The 21893-nt window shown below is 47.5% G+C and overlaps 1 protein-coding gene across 1 annotated transcript in view; it reads left to right on the forward strand.

Annotated features, from left to right (window-relative positions):
- The window catches only part of RAMP1 (receptor activity modifying protein 1), a 42564-nt gene extending 23178 nt beyond the window's left edge, over positions 1-19386 (forward strand). The window contains exon 3 of the mRNA XM_035140713.2: positions 17973-19386. Coding sequence (XP_034996604.1) covers positions 17973-18228 — 256 coding nt within the window. The 3' untranslated portion in view covers positions 18229-19386. The remainder of the gene's footprint in view (positions 1-17972) is intronic.
- Positions 19387-21893: the final 2507 nt, after the last annotated feature.

Below are 21893 nucleotides of genomic sequence, written 5' to 3' on the forward strand. Positions count from 1 at the left end.
ATGGAAGAGTTAAGTGGGGTGGTTCTGGGGAGGCTGAGAAATCTGGCACTTAAATGGATGCAGTTAGTAGAAAGTGGATGCATCCATGGAGATGGGAGCCATTCTCTTCCATTACTGGAAGTTTCCCTCCTCTGCAGGCCTGGTTTGGTCACTGATGACAATTAGGCTGCCCTTTCTCCTGTTGAGTTCAATGAGACTTCCTTCCGAGTAGAGAATTGCTGCCCAAGGCAAGTTTTTGACTCAGAGGCAGTGCTATAGAGTCATAATTTCCTGCTGTTAATGCATTTGAAAGCCACTGTCCTAGTTCTGTACTGCACCCTCTACTCACTTATTCTCCAACTCTGGAAAAGTCTGGCATGCTGGTTTCCCATCTATTTGCGTTATTATGTTGGTTTGGCCATGAGTTTCTCAAGTTCTAGTTCCGCCCTTATGGGAAACCGAGATATGCAAACAACAGCAATTATAAAAATGTCATGAACAGAAAAGAAACCTCAGTACTGTACACAAAAGTGTGGTGGAAGGAGCTAGAGGATAATCGACGACAGTGAAATCACGAAGAAGATTATCACCTCTTCCTGACAGAGTTGGTCGGCAGGAGTTTGAAATTGTAACTGGTGATGAACACACCTCTTTTACCACATCAAAAATGGGTTCTCTTATTGATGTAAATCAGTCCAAGGATCCAGAAGGTCTAAAAGTATTTTACTCACTGCTTTTTTTCTTTAAAAATTATCTTTAAAAGTACTCTCATTTTCCTACTCTCATTGAAATACTGCCCCTCAATGTCTCCAGAGACAAAGTTTGAGTGTTCTCAAACCACGAAGCTGGTGGTTAAGTTAAAACAATTTTTTAAAATAATAATAATAATTTTTTATTTCTACCTCGCCCTTCCCAGTTTAAAAACCAGGCTCAGAGTGTCTAACAGCAAATATAAAACTTTGATTAAAAGGTGACTTAAAAACAGCATAAAATACAACATAAAATGCAGCATCAATATCAATAAAATTTAAAAATTCAGAGGTCATTTGGCGGGGGGGGGGGGGGCCTCCAGTCAGTAGACCAGTGTTTCTCAACCTTTTTTGGGCCATGACACACTTGTTCCGTGAAAAAAATCACGAAGCACACCACCATTAAAAAAGTTTAAAAATTTAACTCTGTCCCGCCCTATATTATAATTATGACTGTAAGAAACACTTGCCAAATATTGCTTTCCGGCGGGTCAGTGCTATGTATTGGCGGCCGCCAGGCTCGTTTGCACTGAGCTTTGGGAAAGAGGAGGAGAAATATTGCTTTCCGGCGGGTTAGCGTAGTGTATTGGCGGCCGCCAGGCACGTGACAATGCAAATCGCCCTTCTCGTCGCCGCACGTCGCGGCACACCAGCCAGCGTCTCGCGGCACACTAGTGTGCCGCGGAACAGCGGTTGAGAAACGCTGCAGTAGACATCAAATGATCACAGGGCTAACTGGCTGACTAGGGCTAGCAAGGAGACCAGGGAAGAATTTAAATGTGGGGTCCCAAAAAGGGTTTCTTCATAGAAGAGGAAAGGGGAAAGGGAATAGAGGATCAGGCTAATTCAAATTGAAGGCCAGGTGGAATAGCTCTGTCTTACAGGCCCTGTGGAAGGAGATCAAGTCCTGCAGGGCCCTAGTTTCGTGAGACAGAGCATTCCACCAGGTCGGAGCCATCACTGAAAAGGCCCTGGCCCTGGTGGAGGATAGTCTGGGTTCCTTAGGGCCCGGGACATTTAAGTGTATTATTATTCATGGACCTTAGGGTCCTCTGCGGGGCATACCAGGAGAGGCGGTCCCGTAAGTACAAGGGTCCTAGGCCGCATAGGGCTTTAAAGGTCAAAGCCAGCATCTTAAACTTGACCCTGTACTCCACTGGGAGCCAGTACAGCTGGTAGAGCACTGGGTGAATATGCTCCCATGGCAAGGACCCTGTGAGGAGCCTCGCTGCAGCATTCTGCACCTGCTGGAGTTTCTGGGACACTTTAAAAGACTCTTCTTAAAAACCTAAAAACTCCCTTAAAAGAATCAAGTCTTTTTAAAGAATTGTTTTTATTTATTTTGACTACGGCAGACCAACACAGCTCCCTACTAGAATCCGGTGCTTAAGTTTAAGGAAACTGCAGCTCTCTCGAGCCAACCTCACCTCCTTGGGCAGATGAACCACCCAGAATTAGTACTTTCATCTTATCAGAATTGCCCCTCCTACAGGTTCTTATTGCTCCAGATTGTTATTCCCCACCCGCAATATACGAGTGCTTTAGCTAAGCACATTCTATGCCAATGCCATCATGCTAAATATGGAAACCACAGTGCTGTTTCTAAAGCAAGGCCACATTTTGATTCGTTACTGCCAAACATTTGTTCTTCTGAGTTGGATACATAGGGAAAATAAGCAATATCACCGCTTAGCTATGTTTATAAATAGAAATTTATCTTAATAACATTTTACTTTTGGCACAGACCTTTCTGAAAGTCCAAAAGCTGCTTGCAAAGTATTTGCACAAATGCATTTATTCCCTTTGGGACTTCAGTGATACAATTTCCAGAGCAGCAGCAGCAATTGATCTGTTAAAAACATTTAGTTAAAATGGTGCCCATGGGGTAGGCCCCGCTGGCCATAGAATAAGCAGCAGAAACTGAGAGCTCCCAGAGAAAATACTTTAAAAGACGGATTTCTCACTCTGAAGTACAAGTATTATGAAGCAAATAAACTTTTCAAGCAGGAAATGTAGAAAATAAAGATCTCGGAAAAGTGCAAAGAGAATTGATATTCTTGAAAAGAGATTTATTTTTTTTGAAAACTGTAGTAATAAAAATTCCAAATTGCTGGCTAAAGCTGTGCAGTCAAAAAAGGTAAAGATTAGCCTAATAAAAGATAAAACGGGTAGTATTCACAACTTGATGAAAGATAAGTTCAGGAGTTTTACCAAGAGTTATATTCAGCAGGTAACAATTCTACGGGGAAGATGAAAGAATATATCGACATACACTGTAAGATAAAGCTAGAAAGTAGGGAACAGAAATAGGATCACGGGTAATTTCTCTTTTGGAAAGGGTGAAAGTAACACACCCTTTAAGCTCATACCAGAACGTGTCAAAGTCTGCCTGAGGTCCATGGAGTTGCCTCTCAGGAAGCTATTAAGGCTAGCAGCGCAATCTTAACCATGTTTTCTAGATCAGTGGAGGACTTCCTTCCTAATAAGTCTGTTTAGAATTGAAGCCTCACCCACTGGCCTGAGAGCCTTGCAAACAAAATGTGCTTTTCTTGGACATGCCAAATGTGGTTCTTTTTGGTGCCGTTGTTTTGTAACTTCTGTCCAAAAGTAAATTGATCAGAATGCTTGGACTATTTCCCCCCCTCGAATTGGCTTATGTTAAAAGAATAATAACGAATGAAACGAAAAGCCAAAACATTTTTGAGGAAAGAGTAGAATTTATACTGTGGGAAAAGGTTTTCATGTGCCCATCTAAGCAAAGGGAGCTCCATGTTGGTATAAATCACTCGGCTGTCATTGCACTCAGGGGATTTTTCTTGCTGCTGCTATTTAATAATCTAATGGGAACCGAAATCAGCTGTCAGTAGTTTAAGGGAAAGGGTTGTTTATTAAAAAAATTAAAAAAACAAACCCTAAAAGCCCAGTTTCCATAGTGCTACCTTTAAAAACAGAACAACTTTAAAGCAGGAGTAGCATGCCAGGTGTTGTTGGACTCCAACTTCCATAACTCCCTGGCAGAATCGCTCAGTGGTCAGAGATGATGGGAGTTTCAGTTCAAGGACACCTGGAGAGCTTACCTTCCAAGTCCCGGACTGCAGAATCCGGGACCGGCAGCCGTGTGACACCAGAAGTTGCATCGACGTAACTTCCGGTGTCGCTTTGCCCTTCTATGGGCACCAAATATGGCCACCGCCGACTTCAAAAGTAGCTTCTACGCATGACCGGAAGTGCGTCGACGCAACTTCCGGTGTCGCCCCGCCCATCTATGGGCACCAAAATGGCCGCTGTGGACACCGGCAGTCGCATATACGCACTTCCGGTCATGCGTAGATGCGAATTTTGAAGCCGGCGGCGGCCATTTTTGGTGCCCATAGAAGGGCAAATCAGAAAGGGGAAAAAATGGACGCCAGCAGGAGAAAATAATGGAGAAAAACGGGAGACGAAGTGATACGGGGGACCACCGGGAAAAGGTAAGTAAAAACGGGGGTTTCCCGGGGAAAACGGGAGACTTGGCAGCTATGCTGGAGAGCTGCCCATTAGCCGCCCAATCTTTTTTGTTTTAAATCAAGCCAAGATTTCCAAATGTAGCCGTGATGATGGCATCCTAATCTCCTGAAGGAGGAAGGTGGCAGGTTTGAGTAAGATTCAGCTCAGATGTCATGGAGCTGAACATTGTGGGTTTGTAAACTCTGCCCCCCTCCCACCTTGGACTTGTGCACCCTTTTCCTACTTCGGGTGTGAGATAACCCTAGTATTCTCTTAATAATTGAATCAGACAAATTGGTTACAGCTGAACTGCTTCCAGATTAGAAATTAAAACCCACTTAAAATTGTGATTTCAGTTCCAGATTTAGGGGCAAACCATGACCAGCGGGTAGCACTGTGGTGTAAACCACTGAGGCTCTTGGGCTTGCCGATCAGAAGGTAGGCGGTTTGAATCCCTGCAATGGGGTGAGCTCCCATTGTTCGGCCCCAGCTCCTGCCAACCTAGCAGTTTGAAAGCACATCAACCGGCAGGAAGGTAAATGGCGTTTCTGGCAGTAATTCATGCTCTTTGATATTGTGTTGGTGTCAGATACTAGTTTTGCAAAACAAAAAACCCAGGCCACACTCTGGACCTTGTTTTCTCAACTGGGCAGCAAAAGGGTGATCTGAAAGTAGGGGGTTTTTGACATCAGTCCCTTGTGATGGTCACATCACTTCCTGTTGAGATTCAGGCTTTCAGCACCTTTCTCCCTCCACACAGGTGGGGAACCTAGGAGAATGGGCCACCCTAAGAGGCTGATGAGGACGCGGGTGGTGCTGTGGTCTAAACCACAGAGCCTAGGGCTTGTCAATCAGAAGGTTGGCGGTTTGAATCCCCGCAACAGGGTGAGCTCCCATTGCTTGGTTCCAGCTCCTGCCCACCTAGCAGTTTGAAAGCACATAAAAGTGCAAGTAGATAAATAGGTACCGCTCCGGCAGGAAGGTAAATGGCGTTTCTGTGCACTGCTCTGGTTTCGCCAGAAGCGGCTTAGTCATGCTGGCCACATGACCTGGAAGCTGTCTGTGGACAAATGCCGGCTCCCTCGGCCAGTAAAGTGAGATGAGCGCCGCTACCCCAGAGTCGTCCGCAACTGGACTTAACTGTCAGGGGTCCTTTATGACCAGTGCAAACTACCGTTTTTCTGATTCAGATGTCTTGGTTGTTGTTGTTTAGTCGTGTCCGACTCTTCATGACCCCATGCACCAGAGCATGGCAGGCACTCCTGTCTTCCACTGCCTCCCGCAGTTTGGTCAAACTCATGTTCGTAGCTTCGAGAACACTGTCCAACCATCTTGTCCTCTGTCGTCCCCTTCTCCTAGTGCCCTCAATCTTTCCCAACATCAGGGTCTTTTCCAAGGATTCTTCTCTTCTCATGAGGTGGCCAAAGTATTGGAGCTTCAGCTTCACGATCTGTCCTTCCAGTGAGCACTCGGCTGATTTCCTTAAGAATGGATAGGTTTGATCTTCTTGCAGTCCATGGGACTCTCAAGAGTCTCCTCCAGCACCATAATTCAAAAGCATCAATTCTTCGGCAGTCAGCCTTCTTGGTAAATTATGGTTATTTCCAACATGGAAAGGGGAGGGGAAGGGGCACTTGGGGGGAGGTAGAGGAGGAGTATGTGAGCTAACATACTCAGGATTTATATTCCTGTGCCATATTTCCATATTAACTTTGATATTAAAAGACCTGTGATGCCTCAATAAGTCTTAAAGCCTGAAATTAGTAGTCTTGCTTGATTATATCTTTAGGCACTAGGCAAAAACATTCCTCTTCTCCCAGGCCTTTGGCTAATCTATGGCCTTTTAAATTGTGTGTGTCAGTTATTGTTTTTGTTTGTTACTATGGTGTATATTTTTGTATGTTTAAATTGTAAACCAACCGGTGATCTTTGAATGAAGGGTAGTAGAGAAATTTAATTAATTAATTAAGGCTTGGAAACTATTTTTTTTCTGCCAAGAATCCAGTGCCTGCCTGTAATTCAACAGGGAGGGGCTGTCTGTTTTCCTTAAACAGAAAAAATGCTTGTGCATGTGATTTCTGAAGGTATTTGGGGTGAAAGCAGATGTGTGTGTGTGTGTGTGCGCGCGCGTGGGCATTCAATCTGAAATGTGCCTGCTTATAAATCTTCTTTTCAACAAAGTATCATGTCTTAGAGCAAATGTGAAGATCTCTTTGCTATCGTGAGACAAACAGAAAAGGGTCAACTCTGGGTAAAAAGAGTATTTTGGAAATCATTGTTTATACTTTGGCACCACATAATCCTGCCAGAACCCATGTGGTTTCTGAGAAGTAACTTTTTGAAATATGTGTGCAGCAGAAGATTAAAATCTCCAAAAATGGACCTGCGTGGAGCATCTAGCGCTCAGGTGGTGAAGCATCTACCCTCAAAACACCATCCTTCGCCAGTGACCATGTCTTCTCTCTCTCTCTTTCTCTCTCTCTCTCTCTCTCTCTCTCTCTCTCCTTGCATTAAGTGGTGAGAAAAATAAAAAACAGCCTTCTAGTTTGGGTTTTAGCTTAGCATCTTATTTTCGTTGCAAAGGCAATTGATATGTAATTCCTTTGCAGAACTAAACTCAGGCGTTAGAAAGTGATTCTGAGGATAAGCAGCTCTGGCTCAAATGAAGGCCAAATCGCTGTAGTGCTTACTTGGTGCAGTCCCAAATTCTTCATCCTCCTTTTATAGAAAGTACTCTGAAGATAATGCTATTTTGAGCACCTACTGATTATAAAAGACTTGACTAGATAAGGAAAAAAAGAAAGAGTGAGAAACAAATGCAAAGAGAATGGTTTCATGGCGCCTCCAAAGAGATAGTAATGCTTTCTAGATAGCAATGCTAACTGGGCCAACTGTTACAGGAGACACCACAGCAATGTCTATTTAATTGCTCCTCACCCAGACTAATTTATTAGTTGAACTCATACACAGATGTTCCACACACATTTTTTAAAGTTTAGACTAGAATGTTTTGTCACTTTGGTTTTTAGCAACAGCAGTTGACACTTGTTTCCATTATAAGATCCAGCACCATTTTTTTTTGTCTGCAAGAGGTGAATGCTTCTGGAGTGATGCCTCAGGGATAGTTAACAAAAGTGAGTGATTTCAAGATTATTTCTAGAAGCGAGTCTTTCAAAAGTGCAGTAAAATCCAGTTCCAAAGACTGTAACAAATTAGTAAGGTAAAGGTAAAGGTAAAGGGACCCCTGACCATTAGGTCCAGTCGTGACCGACTCTGGGGTTGCGGCGCTCATCTCGCATTATTGGCCGAGGGAGCCAGCGTATAGCTTCCAGGTCATGTGGCCAGCATGACAAAGCCGCTTCTGGCAAACCAGAGCAGCACATGGAAACGCCGTTTACCTTCCCGCTGTAGCGGTACCTATTTACCTACTTGCATTTTGACATGCTTTCGAACTGCTAGGTTGGCAGGAGCTGGGACCAAGCAACGGGAGCTCACCCCGTCACAGGGATTCGAACCGCCGACCTTCTGATCAGCAAGCCCTAGGCTCAGTGGTTTAACCACAGCGCCACCTGGGTCCCTAACAAATTAGTAAAACAACATAAATGTGAATTCTTCATTTAGTATTTATTTTATTTATTATAACTCCACTTTGTCAGCCTTGTCAATAACTTCCTCTGCAAACATAAGAGCCAAAGGATAACACAAAGTTATCCCAAAGTGCTGCAGCGACTCTGCGTTACTCAATAAACTGGAAGAACAAAATTACCATTTTATTGTTATACTTGTTTAGTCAAAAGCCACTCTAAAAGTGTTGACTAAAGAGAGATCATTTTGAATTACTGTACAAATATTATTTGTGAGGAGCCACCCCAACTGAGTAAACAAGCCCTGTACAGCAAGGGTAGGCAGAAAAAACCCACACACTTCTCTTTTCATTTCCTAGGCAAACCAGTGGTCTTGGTTTTCCTCATTACCGCATCTAGGTCTTCAGAGTCCATCAGGAACTCTGTGAGTTCACTTGCTAAATGCTGAAGGCAGGAAGCCAAGGGTTGTTGTCCTTGAAGGAATAATAGTTGGGCAGGTGCTTCTTAGCTTACGGAAGTTGGATCAAATGCTCTTGGTTATTTGTAGCATTTGTTGGAAGGGGCACATTAATAAGATCTGAGTATAATATTACAGCTTTTATGAATCCTCTATTTAATGTGAAACATCTTTAGGATTCCTTGAGGCAGACTCTGAAGCAATTTCCTTGTGTCATAATAAGCTCCCTCCATGGAGTATTTTATTTGCGGCTTGCATTGAATATTTCATTTTCTGAGACTGTGGGGAAGGCTGGAGTTGCCTGTGTTTCCTCTTTAATATCTCTGTGGCATAATGCAGTTATCTGCATGAAAATCTTGTTCTGTACAAAATATTATTCCCTGCCAAGTGTTATTCTGAAGCGATTTCCCCAAGGAGAAATACTCAGCCACCTTCCTCACTTTTAAGAGTGTCAGAAAGCTTCTGTCTGCCATTTGGTTTCTTTCTAACATGTGTTCATAAAAATAGCAAAAGTTGCTGGGAAATATATCTTTTAGGGCAAATCATGTAACAGAATGAAAATATAAAAAATGCATTGCTTAACATGTAAAGAGCACTTGTCATAACAAAATAGAACATTATGAACTCCAGAACAATAGTGACTGGGGATGACTGAAGTGTCATTTGGATTTCTGCAGTTCTACATAATATGATGAGCTATGTTTAGGTCGACCACTTACGGCATAGAGGGGGGTGTATCTGGGGTTGTTTTTTTGGGGGGGGGCATTGTGTCTTGTGCTGAACGATAAAGGTGGGAGTCTCTAGGGGTGGAAGGATCTGTCAGTTTTTGCTGTCTTGGTTTTGCACTTTTCGAAAGTTAAATTCAGTTCTCCACATTTTGCAGCAACTTACTATTTGTTTAAATTCATCAGCATTTTTGTGCATATTTCTCCTAATAAACACATTTTTATATGCAGTTCCCCATAATATTTCTCTGTTATTGTGATTGATTGGTAAACTGCACAGCAAAATTTGGACGTGCAAATTTGAAGGATAGCTGTGTTTCATTTGCATGTTGTTTCAGAAAGTGCAGATTTGATAGATTTACTTTGAATGAGACCTGAATTTCTCTCTGTACCTGGGGGTGGTTGAGTTACCATGGTGCATTTTGTGACAGTGTAATGGCTCACTCCTCTCCCCTAGATTTTGCATGATCTGTGATAGATGCCTCCCACTGTGTGATATTTCACTGAGTGCTCCTATTGCCAGTGCTTCTTGCTCATGATTATTTTGGATTTGCTTTAATTGCGATGTACATTGAGTCCCTGGGCTTTTTTCAGCTCCATCTCACTGCACTGCCTGCTGGCAGATTACGGTAGCTTTTCCCCTTGCTTCTTTTGATACTGTGAGCTTGCTTTTAAATGATGGAACATAGTGGTTGATGGGAGGACTCAAATGCTCTTGTTTATTTATGCAAGAATACTAGGATGTGCTAACTAGGGTTCCCAAATATTGTGGGCAATTAATCACCAAAGTTAATTAATAATTAATTAACTAATAATTATCAGTTGCCACTCGTTTACTGCATCATTCTGCATCCAACGCTTATGGGATGGCCATAAACACACATTTGATCCTTGAAACAGCAGGGTTTTTATTTGTTTTGTTGCATTGAAACACTTCTGGCCCAGCATCATTAATCCAAGTGATAGGACTCCCGAATAACATGTGAACATACCTGGTGGCGGTATGTTCTCTCACTGCCACCACCAGGCCCGCACGCCTTTTTCCCTGGCTCGGGCTGGCCGTGGCCACAGCGCCCAAAGCAGCTCTCCGCCGCAGCTATAGCCAGCCAGAGCCAGGGAAAGAGGCACACAGGCCTGGCAGTGGCACTGATTATGGCGGGCTGGGGCAGATGCAGGACCCCAGCTCCCACCTAATCTTCCAATGGCTCTCCTCTGCACGCTCTCCTCCGGCCAAAGCGACTGCTCCACACAGCACCTCCGGGACACAGAAGTTCAACGTCATCGCCCTCCCAAGCTTGCACATGTCGAAAAAAACTGGACATTTCCTGTAAAATGTGAAAACCCACCCCCAAAATGTTGCCCCCAAAATGTTAGCCCCCAAAGAGGAAATGTTCGGGAAAACACAGCTATATGGCAACCCTATTTAACCACACCCTCTTGCTTTTGGATCACTCTGAAGTCATGGGGCACTGTAAATAACAGCCACTTCTGGGTATAGAAATATTAGTTGTGCCACTGGCATTCATTTTCAAATAAAATGACCTACTTGTTCCATACACATCCCAGCCAAAGCAATGCACACGGCAGGTAGTTAATTATTGTGAAAAGCAATCACTTCCAGTAGCTTCTCTGCAGGACTCTATTATGAGTACACTTGCAGGCAAGTTCTAGCATTGAGGCAACTGTTCCCAGTCTGCTTTTCAGCAAGAGGGCACCACACATGGCAGCAGCTGCTGCTCTTCCCTCTTCAGTCCTCTCCTGGTTCTAGGAGATGGTGGGGGTTCATTCATCCCTCCACTTACGTGATCAGCCTCCTCCAAGCCCGTTGTTCTGCCCTCCATCCCTGAGAGCTCTATTCTTCTGACTTTGGTTCCTGCCTCTTGGGGGTCACTGCACCCCTAAATTGATGGGTCCCTCTCCCAAGTCAGTTTCCACCCCCCCCCAGCGTCCAACACACATGCATCCAAGACCTGCCAGTCCCTGACAATGCTTTGAACCATCTGTTTTTATCTTGCTTTGCTTAAGTAATGTATAGCGAGAGAGTGAATACCCCACCCCAGTATGCGCTTTGGAATCCGCAGATGGGTCATAAAAATCTACATAGGAAACTATGTGCATTCAGATCATGCAATAGGAATTTATGGACACATTAATTTCATGTGCCTATGAACGTGTGAAGAAATGGAGCTCCTGCCCCCAAACATTCATTGAACACCTGAACAGGGCTTTTGTATTTCCCATCAAAAATTAAAAATAAAAATGCTCGGTTATATGTAGGTGTGAGGGACGAGGGATACAGGGAAGTCCCTCCCATCTTAAGTTCCAGCCCATCCCCAAGCGCGGGAGAGAGTAAGGAGAGCTCTGCCTCCAGCGGAGAGTCAGGAAGTGGTGTCCGAGGCTCAGGCAAAGTTGTGGAGCCCAGGCCGCAGGTGGGACAGGAAGTTGGACGCACAGGGGGGAGGCCAATTCCCCCAACTCCCGAATTGCGACGCAAACGTAGGGGGAAGAGGTTGGGTCTGCCAAAGCTGTGGTGCTGGAAGAAAACGCGCCAATCGCTATTCGGGAGTTCAGACACCTCACCTTAAGGATGCATTTTTACTGCTCTGAACACTGTAAATAATCAGCACTTAATAAAAACCTTAAAAGACCATGCTGGAGTCGTTACTCTAGAGTAGCCATACCAGGCCCTCTGACAGCAACTCCCGAATCTTTTTTTGGCTACTTTGGAGTGCAGCGATGAGCGCTCAAGAGGCTGAGCATTGGAGGCTGGAGGCCGAAGCAGCGAAGCAGGAGCTGCAGAACCTCACAGCGCACGCACAGCAGCAATTGCATGCCGCTCAGGAGGAAGCGCGAGGGGCGCAGGAGGAGCTGAACAAGCTGGTGGACCAGGTGAGGACAAAAGAGGAGACTGAGAAACAGCTAAGGGTGATGATTTTGGACCTACAGAAAAAGTTGGAAGAGGAGAAAGCCGCTAGAGGTGGGGGGGTGCCCCAGCCGCAGCTAGTCCAAGTGAGAAGGGGACAGAGCCTAGTCACCAAGTTTAGCGGCGACCCTAGGGAGTACCTAGGATTCGAGACAGAAATAAATTATGCGCTGGAATTGCACGCAGCAGAATTCCCAGATGACGCGCACAGAGTCTCCTTTATCATAGAGCATTTGACGGGGGCCGCCCGAGAATGGGTAAGACCGCTCATCGCGCAAAAAAATCCTTGCATGAAGAACGCAAAATTATTTCTAGAAGCTTTAAAAATAATGTACGCTAGTGACAGTGAAATGGAGGCCACTAAAGAGGAGCTTCATAACTTAACACAAGGAAAATCGACAGTTAGGGACTACTGGGCGAGATTCACCATGCTGGTGCACAAACTGGGGTGGGATCTGCAAAGTGAGCCAGTGAAATCAGCCTTCTACATGGGTTTGCACGCAGACGTTAAGGATGAGCTGGCAAGAGGTCCCAAACCGCGAACTATGGATGAGTTAAGCAAAGCGGCGCTAGCGGTGGGGGTGAGACAGGAATCCAGATGGAATGACAAACAAGCGACGCGCGCAGCAAAACCTTGGTTCCCACGCTCCCAGGACAGACCACATCACCAAACCCCACCCCAGGGCCCGCCCCCACACCCGCCCAGGCCAAGCCCAGAGCCGGAACCGATGGAGATCGGAGGAGCGCGCGCGCGGGCTTTTCAAACCCCGGCGGCGCCAAGACGCAAGGAGGGAAGAGGCGGGAATTGCTTTCTCTGCAACTCCCCCCGGCATCGCGTCAGAGACTGCCCTCATCGCAGAGAGTGGCAAGGAAAGGCGGGAACGGTTGTACCTTCCCCAGCTGACGCAGCACCACAACAGGGAAACGAGACAGCCTGGCTGCAGGAGACAAGGGGGAGCGGCCAGGCACAGTCAGCAGACAACAGCCCCCGCCCGCCCACCCGCACAGAGAGGAGCACAGACAGCCCACCCCTCCCAGAGCAGGAGTGGTTCTAGAAGTCACGCTCACGCTCCCAAATGGCTATCCCCTGACAGTCCTCGCCTTAATTGACAGTGGTGCCTCAGCCAACTTCTTCTCGAGAAACTTTGCGGAAGAGCACCAGATCCAACTTCTGCAGCTGGATTTTCCCCTGCACGTGGCCACCATTGACGGCAGAGAGCTGCTGGGAGGGGCCATCACGCATCAAACCCCCCCCATGAGAATGACGGTGGGAAGGCACTCAGAGACGCTGGCTTTCAACGTCACAACCATCTCAGACCCCCCCATCGTCTTGGGCATGAGCTGGCTGACGCGCCACGACCCCTCCATAAGTTGGCACCAGAGATGCATCACTTTTGGATCGGACTTTTGTCTGGAACATTGCATGCAGCACCAACCAGGGGAGGGGCCTCCGATAGCCACGGTGGCCACCATGCACGTCAAGGGGGGTGAGGCAATACCCAAGCCGTACTGGGACCTGCAGGAGGTCTTCAGCGAAGCGGAGTCCGACCACCTACCCCCACACAGGCCTTTTGACTGCCAGATCAACCTGGTGCCAGGGGCAACTATACCCCCAGCCAAGCTGTACGCCATGTCAGATCAGGAACTGGAGGATCTGCGCGCTTTCATCGACAAGAACCTCAAGCGGGGGTTCATCAGAGAAAGCAAGGCAGCAGGGGGCAGCCCGGTCTTCTGGGTGGACAAGAAAGACACGCAACAGCGCCGTCTGGTGGTGGATTTTAGACGGCTGAATTCGGTGACAGAGCCAGTGGCTTTCCCCATGCCCAGAGTGGATGATCTCCTGACAGCGGCACGCAGGGGCAAGATCTTCACCAAGCTCGACCTGAGGGGGGCGTACAACTTGATTAGGATCCGGGAGGGTGATGAATGGAAAACCACGATGTTCACGCCTCTGGGCTCTTTTGAATATCTGGTGATGCCCTTCGGGTTGCAAGGGGGCTCAGCATGCTTCCAGGCCTTCATGCACCACGTCCTGGGGTCCCTCCTCTTCAAGAACTGCTTGGTCTTTCTGGATGACATCCTTATCTACTCCAATGACCCAGTGCAGCATGTGAAGGATGTCAGGGAGGTGTTGCAGCGCCTGAAGGACAACCACCTGTATGTGAAGCTGGAGAAGTGCAAGTTTCACACCAAAGAAGTGGACTTCCTAGGCTACAAGCTGTCAGACAAGGGGCTGGCGATGGACAAGGACAAGGTGCAGGCCATCCTGGACTGGCACAGCCCCAGGACGCGCAAAGATGCCCAACGCCTACTAGGCTTCGCGAACTTCTACAGGAAGTTCATCAAGAACTTCTCTCGCGTCACGGCTCCTATCACAGACTGCCTGAGAGGCAAGCAGAAGTTCCGGTGGACACCAGAGGCGCAAGCAGCGTTCGAAAGCCTCAAGAGGGTATTCGCTTCCGACCAGCACCTGTTCCACGTGGTGCAGGATGCGCCCCTACGCCTGGAGACAGATGCTTCGGACAAGGCTCTGGGAGCGATTCTGTTGCAACTGGACGCCAACAGAGAGTGGAGACCCTGTGCCTTCTTCTCCAGGAAGCTGACCCAGCCGGAACGCAACTACACAGTGTTTGACAGGGAACTTCTCGCGATCCACGCTGCGTTCCAGCACTGGCGACACTTCCTGGTGGGCGCCAAGCACCCCATCCAGGTGTGCACAGACCACAAGAACCTGGAGTTCTGGAGAACTGCCAGGGTGCTCAACCAGCGGCAGATACGGTGGGCAGAGTTCTTCTCGAACTTCAACTTCTCCATCCACTACATCCCGGGAGAGCAGAATGTCAGGGCGGATGCCCTCTCCCGCAAGCCAGAGTACATGGAGGAGGAGTTGCCACCGGCACCCAGGCATATTTTCCCCCCATCAGCATGGTCCTGCGGAGCAGCAGTGGTGAGCGAGGCAGAACTCACAGCACTGACAGCAGCTGATGAATTTGCCACCCGCATCTTCAGAGAACTGAGAGGGGGGGGAGCAGGCCAAAGACTTTGAGGAAAGGAGGGGTTTGCTTTTTTACAAGGGGGCCCTGTACCTGCCAACCAAACAGCTGAGAGGTAAGGCCCTCAAGCAGATGCACGACAACCCAACGGCGGGTCATTTTGGAAGGGACAAAACCACTCACCTAGTCATGAGACACTTCTGGTGGCCAGGGGTGCGGGAGGATGTTCGGGATTATGTAAGGGGATGTGACACCTGCCAGCGAGCAAAGGTGGTCAGAGCGCCACCAGCAGGTTTGCTGGAGCCCTTAGCCACACCGCACAGGCCGTGGGAAGTAGTGTCCATGGACTTCATCACAGACCTGCCGTCGTCCAGGGGCAAGACCGCAGTGTTGGTGGTGGTGGACCTCATGTCCAAAATGTGCCATTTTATACCGTGTGCCAGGGCGGTCTCGGCAGAAGAGACGGCCAAACTGTTTGTTGACCACGTATTCAGACTGCATGGATTGCCTTTAAGGGTTATTTCGGATCGTGGCCGCCAATTTGTTTCCAGGTTCTGGCGGCGGCTCATGAACCTCCTGCAGGTGGAGGTCAGCTTGTCGACGGCTAGGCACCCGCAAACCAATGGACAGGCGGAGCGGGTCAACGCCATTCTGCAGCAGTACCTGAGATGTTACGTCAGCCAGAGGCAAACGGACTGGGTGGATCGCCTGCCACTGGCAGAATTTGCCTACAACAATGCGGTGCACGTCTCCACAGGGGTGTCGCCCTTTAAGGCCAACTACGGGCGCGACCTCAGATCTTTCCCGGAGAGGGAGGGGGAGGAGGAGGAAGAGGGCCCACAGGCAGAGGATTGGGCAGAGGACCTGGAGACGGTGCACCAGCAGCTCAGAGAACACTTGGAGAGGGCCAAGGAAGCGTACAAGAAGGGGGCAGATCGCCACAGGCGACCGGGAGAGGTCATCAGGGTGGGGGACAAGGTTTGGTTATCCTCGGAAGGTCTTCCCACCAGGGGGCGATGCAAGAAGTTAGCACCCAGGAGGCTGGGCCCCTTCAAGGTCACGCAACAGGTCAACCCGGTAGCCTTCAGGCTAGCACTGCCGGAGGACATGAGAGTGCACCCAGTGTTTCATAGATCGCTGCTGTCGCCGTACAGGGAAAGTACCAGGTTCAGGGACAGCGATCAGCCTCCAGAGGGAGGGGGGAGACGGGAGACGCCCGACAGCTCAATGAGGCAACTGAGATTTTAGACTCAAGGAGAGGGGTGAGAGGACTGGAGTACCTGATAGCATGGGAGGACACTCCGCCGTCCCACAATGAGTGGATACCGGCCACAGAAGTACCTGAGGAATTTTTAGTGGAAGAGTTCCACGCCCTGTTCCCCCACAGGCCCAAGCCCTGGCACATGGAAAGGGAGGGAGAGGGGGAGGGGCAGGAGGAAGGGATAGCAGGCAGCAGCTCTCCATGGAGATGGGAAGCGGAATTTGAGGACACGGAAGAAGAGGTGTGGGTTTCACCGAGGTCAACGACGTCAGAGGCAGGAGAGGACTGGCAGAACATTTTTACTCCCACCAGCTCTGACGCCACTGACTTCTTGGGATTCCCGTCTTCTCAGGGGGAAGGAGAAAGATCGCAGGATTGGGGGGAAATTTTTACACCCACAGGCTCGGATGCCACAGACTTCTTGGGGTTTCACTCGTCCCCAGCAAGCGGAGAGCCACTAGGAAGGGGGGGAGAGGAGCCTGGGAGGGGGATGGATGTGAGGGACGAGGGATACAGGGAAGTCCCTCCCATCTTAAGTTCCAGCCCATCCCCAAGCGCGGGAGAGAGTAAGGAGAGCTCTGCCTCCAGCGGAGAGTCAGGAAGTGGTGTCCGAGGCTCAGGCAAAGTTGTGGAGCCCAGGCCGCAGGTGGGACAGGAAGTTGGACGCACAGGGGGGAGGCCAATTCCCCCAACTCCCGAATTGCGACGCAAACGTAGGGGGAAGAGGTTGGGTCTGCCAAAGCTGTGGTGCTGGAAGAAAACGCGCCAATCGCCATTCGGGAGTTCAGACACCTCACCTTAAGGATGCATTTTTACTGCTCTGAACACTGTAAATAATCAGCACTTAATAAAAACCTTAAAAGACCATGCTGGAGTCGTTACTCTAGAGTAGCCATACCAGGCCCTCTGACAGTAGGCATTACAACCATTTAGAAATACTAAATACAAACTACTCTGGTTGCCGTTTAGCTTGGAGCGCTGAATGTTGACTCCTGAAAGAATATGGAATTCTGCAGGTTTTTGTTGCCGATTTACTCTTGTTGATTTTCTAATATGTCATAATTTTAGGAGCATACCCAAGGCATTTTAAATGTATTATGGCCATACCTGCCAAGTTCCTCTCTGAAAAATAAGGGACCAGACTGAAATTAGCATACCGGAAGTAGCGCGACGGCCATTTTGGAACTGGGCAGAGCATGCTCAGAAGTGACTTTTGATGCTGCTGTGCCCAGTTCCAAAATGGCTGCCGCACCAGAAGTCGCGCTGCAGCCATTTTGGAACTGGGCAGAGCAGCATCAAAAGTCGCTTCTGAGCATGCTCCGCCCAGTTCCAAAATGGCCGCCGCGCCAGAATAAACTGGGGAAAAACAAAAAAATCCGGTTTTTTCGGCTGGGGACAGCTGGAAAAACGGGGGTTTCCCGGAGAAAACGGGAGACTTGGCAGCTATGATTATGGCACAGACCAATTATGCAACATGCACGTATACTAATAAAGAAGCTGTAGCTGCAACTGTGGGCAGACAAACACCATACATTGAAAGCACATGCCTTTACGAAAGGATCCTGGGAACTGTAGTTTTTTTAAGGGTGCTCAAAATTGTAGCTCTTTGAGGGTGAAATAGTTCTCAGGATTCCTGGCTGAGGTGGGAAGCCACATGCTTTAAATGTGTGTTGCATGTGCCTTATATATACTGTGTGGATCTGCCCACAGCTGAGTGAACACTTTGGTGGCAATTCCTGCTTTGCCTCTCTGTAATGTGTGAAATGGGCCCTAATTGCAGCTGCCTTCTAACAAGTGTCCTTTTCTCTTTTTCAGCTGGTATGGGGAGCTTACCAATTGCACCTACCAGATTGCTGGGAAAATGCATTGCTTCTGGCCAAACCAGCTAGTGGATGAATTCTTCATAGCGATTCACAAGCACTACTTCAAAAACTGCCCTGTCTCGGGAAGGGCTTTGAGAGACCCTCCTAACACCATCTTGTGCCCGTTCATACTGGTACCCATTTTTGTCACGCTGCTCATGACAGCCCTGGTTGTGTGGCGGAGCAAGCGCAGTGAGGGCATTGTCTGAAGTTCTTCAGAACCCCAAAGTCTCCAACCCGGATAGGCGACTGAAGCAGAACACCAAGCAAGCTGTGCTGAGGAACAGCTTTGTTACTCCTTGTGAACACCAAAAAAAAGAGAGTATTTCTAGGCAATGCTACCCAGAGAAAAATGTTGTAACTCCACATTCTCTAGCTTGCCAAGAATTTTGTTGAATCCAAGAAAAAGCATCAAGGAACTGAACCACTTTTTTCAACAGCCAAATTCTTTTCCTGTATTCATGATTTGACCATGCTAAGGGCATGCCTGCACCAATGTCTCCTTCAGATTCCCTTTGCCTTTGGGATATTTCTGGTTTTCTCTTGATGCCCTTCTGCCACACATCCTTACAGTGGGACCCTCGCATTACGTTACCTAACGTAACTTTCGGGTTGCAAACGCGGCAAACCCGGAAGTGTATACTTGCGGGTTTCGCCACGTGTGCATGTGCAGAAGTGCTCTATCGTGCCGTGCGCAGAAGCAGCACCTCATGTTGCGGACTTTCCGGGGTACGTAAGGACCCCCTGAATGAATTAAGTTCGTATCCCGAGGGTCCACTGTATTTAGGATTGTGGGCTGTTCTTTGGGTTAGGTAACTTGCAGCTGGGAACCATCTTGGATAGGCACCCTTCATCTTTGTGGAATTGAGAAGTGACGGGCGCTGGGCAATATCAGAACAGAACAATAGAAAGCCAAGTTCCAGCTCTAGGAGAACAGCATAGCAGTGGCCAGAATGAGAGCAGGATATTTGTGCAAACAAGTATAAGGTGTATATTATGAAGAGCAAGACCACATTAAAGAAGCCCAAACTTTCAACTTTTGTGGTGTGTACCAATTAGGACACTGTCAGGATGCCTTGTAAAGAGCCGAGGTTCATTGTAGTGCATTCTGGAGTAAATGACACACAAAACCAACTGGTGTAGGCATGCCCTGAATTCATTTTGACTGCCGACAGTGGAGGAGATGAAGCTCTAGCAAATTATTATTTATATGTTTTGCCAATAATCAGCCACATAATGTATTCTGTGAGGAACCATTCTGTACCAATTAAAATGTATCCTAAGTCTTTGAAAAGTTTGGATTTGAATTTTTATGAACTTCTGTCATTAATTAGTAAATAAATTATTGCTAACATTGTTTGCAAACAGTAGCAGCGAAACCCTAACAGTTCATTAACATTGGAGGAATTCCCTACCAAGTAAGTACCCATTTGAAGGGCTTTCATGTCATTTATGTGACATGAATGTGCGAGAGAGAGAATGGAATCTGATAGTATCCATTGTAATTTTGAATACAGTGGTGCCTCGCTTAACGAATGCCCTGCTTAATGAAATTTCCGCTTAACGAAAGGATTTTTCGAGCGGAGGTTGCCCCGCTAGACGAATGCGTTTTACGAAAAATTCGTCTAGCAAATCGCAGTTTCCCATAGGAATGCATTGAAATTCAATTAATGCATTCCTATGGGCAAAAAAAAATTCAAAAAAAATCCAATGCATTCCTATGGGATTTGCTAGACGAATTTTTCGCTATAAGAAAAGACCCGTGGAACGAATTAATTTCGTCTAGCGAGGCACCACTGTAATAGGATTCTGTTTGGTATCTGAGGAAGACTTGCTGCTGTAGCAACACGGATCACTTACTCTTTTAAAGTAAGTAAATAAAATGCAACCAAAATGTAGAAGTTGGCTGAAAAAAGCCAAGTTGCTTCAATTACTGCTTTTCCTTTACATTTCATATAATAACACCCCTCACACACATCCCTTCACTCAAGAAGTCTCAAGCTTTCCAGACGGTGTACTCTCCTGCGGAAATGTAATATGTGAACCAGATTAACAGATACAGTCAACAGAAATTCATGTGCTCTCTGCCCAACCCCCGTCCATCACTGGAGGGTCTGTGGTGCCCAGGGGGGTAGTTGGGACAGAGGGTAGTTGGGAGTTCAATAACATCTAGAGGGCCACAGGTTTCCCATTCCTGCCGAGGACCATACCTCCCAAGTCCTGGACGGAAAGATCCGGGATCGGCAGCGCGCGCACACCGGAAGTTGCGTGAACACAACTTCCGGTGGCGCTTTGCCCTTCTATGGGCACCAGAAAATGGTGGTGCCAGCGCTGGAAGTCGCTTCCACGCATGACCGGAAACACGTAAAAGCGACTTCCAGCGCCGGCGCTGCCATTTTCTGATGCCCATAGAAGGGCAAAGCGCCACCGGAAGTCACTTTTACGCATTTCTGAACATGCTCGGAAGCGACTTCCGGCACCGGCGCCACCATTTTCTGTGCTCATAGAAGGGCAAAGCGGCACCAGAAAAATGGCCGCCAGCAGAAGCCGATTTAAGGGAGAATATCGGGATTAAAAACTAAACGGGAGACCGCCGGGAAATGGTAGGAAAAAGGGGTTTTTCCTGGCGGAAACGGGATACTTGGCAGCTATGCCAAGGACGTAAGGTAGGAACAGAGCCTGGGAACTAAGAAGGAAGTACTAGCACAAGGGCACCGGGGGGGGGGGGCTTGCAACATGAAAATAGGCGTTTGTGGTGGTGATTGCGTTGGCAGTTGAAGTAGAAGCATCAAGGGAGGTGCCCGAACTATGTATTCATATTGTGATTTGGCATTAAAACAAATTTGATTAATGTGGGAACTTCCACTAGTACTTCCAAAGGTTGGGAGGGGTGGGAAGTGGGGAAAGATCCTGTGCCTTTAACAGCAGGATTTGATTTGATCCATGCTATTAAAAGCCTAAAAACAAGCCAGGAGGCTCGCCATGGCCCCACCGGCATTGCTTGCAATTGGCAGCCCTTCAAAACAATTACTTAGTCCCATTGACAGCTTTTTTCTTAAAGCAATAGGATTGTTATAGATTCTGACCAATAAAACTTGCTAATGAGAAGTAAGCTGAATCTCTACACAACACTGACTATACTTGACAAACTTAGGTCAACTTTATTCTCAAAGCAATTAAGAATGTGCAATTCACAGACACTAATTACCTACCTATGAAAATTCATTTGCTTCCAGGGTAAACTGGAATGAACCTATCTATGCCTTCATACTTACTGATTTGTTAATCAGTGACAAATGGATCCAAATGCAACATTGTTTGCCACCACTATGAAAGCATAGCTGATGCACTAGAATGACAATGGGAACCATTACGCCTGTTAACTTACTTTTTCTACGTTTCAGACCAGGCATCCCCAAACTGCGGCCCTCCAGATGTTTTGGCCTACAACTCCCCTGATCCCTAGCTAACAGGACCAGTGGTCGGGGAAGATGGGAATTGTAGTCCAAAACATCTGGAGGGCCGAAGTTTGGGGATGCATGTTTCAGACTATTTCTTCCAGAAAGATACCTGAATTTCCCTTTCCCTTCCCTTTTCTCTAGGGAATTTCTTCAACATGCTTTTGAATTTTCAGTAGTGCAAGGCAACAACAACAAAAGTCATTCTTTTTAGCATTAGGGCAATGCAGAAAGTATTGGTGCTATGCAGGGCTTTTTTTCAGCCCAAACTTGCCAGAACTCAGTTCCACTACCTCTCAGGTAGGCAACATGGCCAATATAAGAGAACAAGGGAGGAGGCATTCATGGTTAACTCCAGCACCTCTTTTTCTAGAAATATAGCGCTGTGCTAAGTGATTCTGAGTAGTTGAAACAGT

Source organism: Zootoca vivipara, chromosome 1 (assembly GCF_963506605.1).
Source record: "Zootoca vivipara chromosome 1, rZooViv1.1, whole genome shotgun sequence".
NCBI lineage: Eukaryota > Metazoa > Chordata > Lepidosauria > Squamata > Lacertidae > Zootoca > Zootoca vivipara.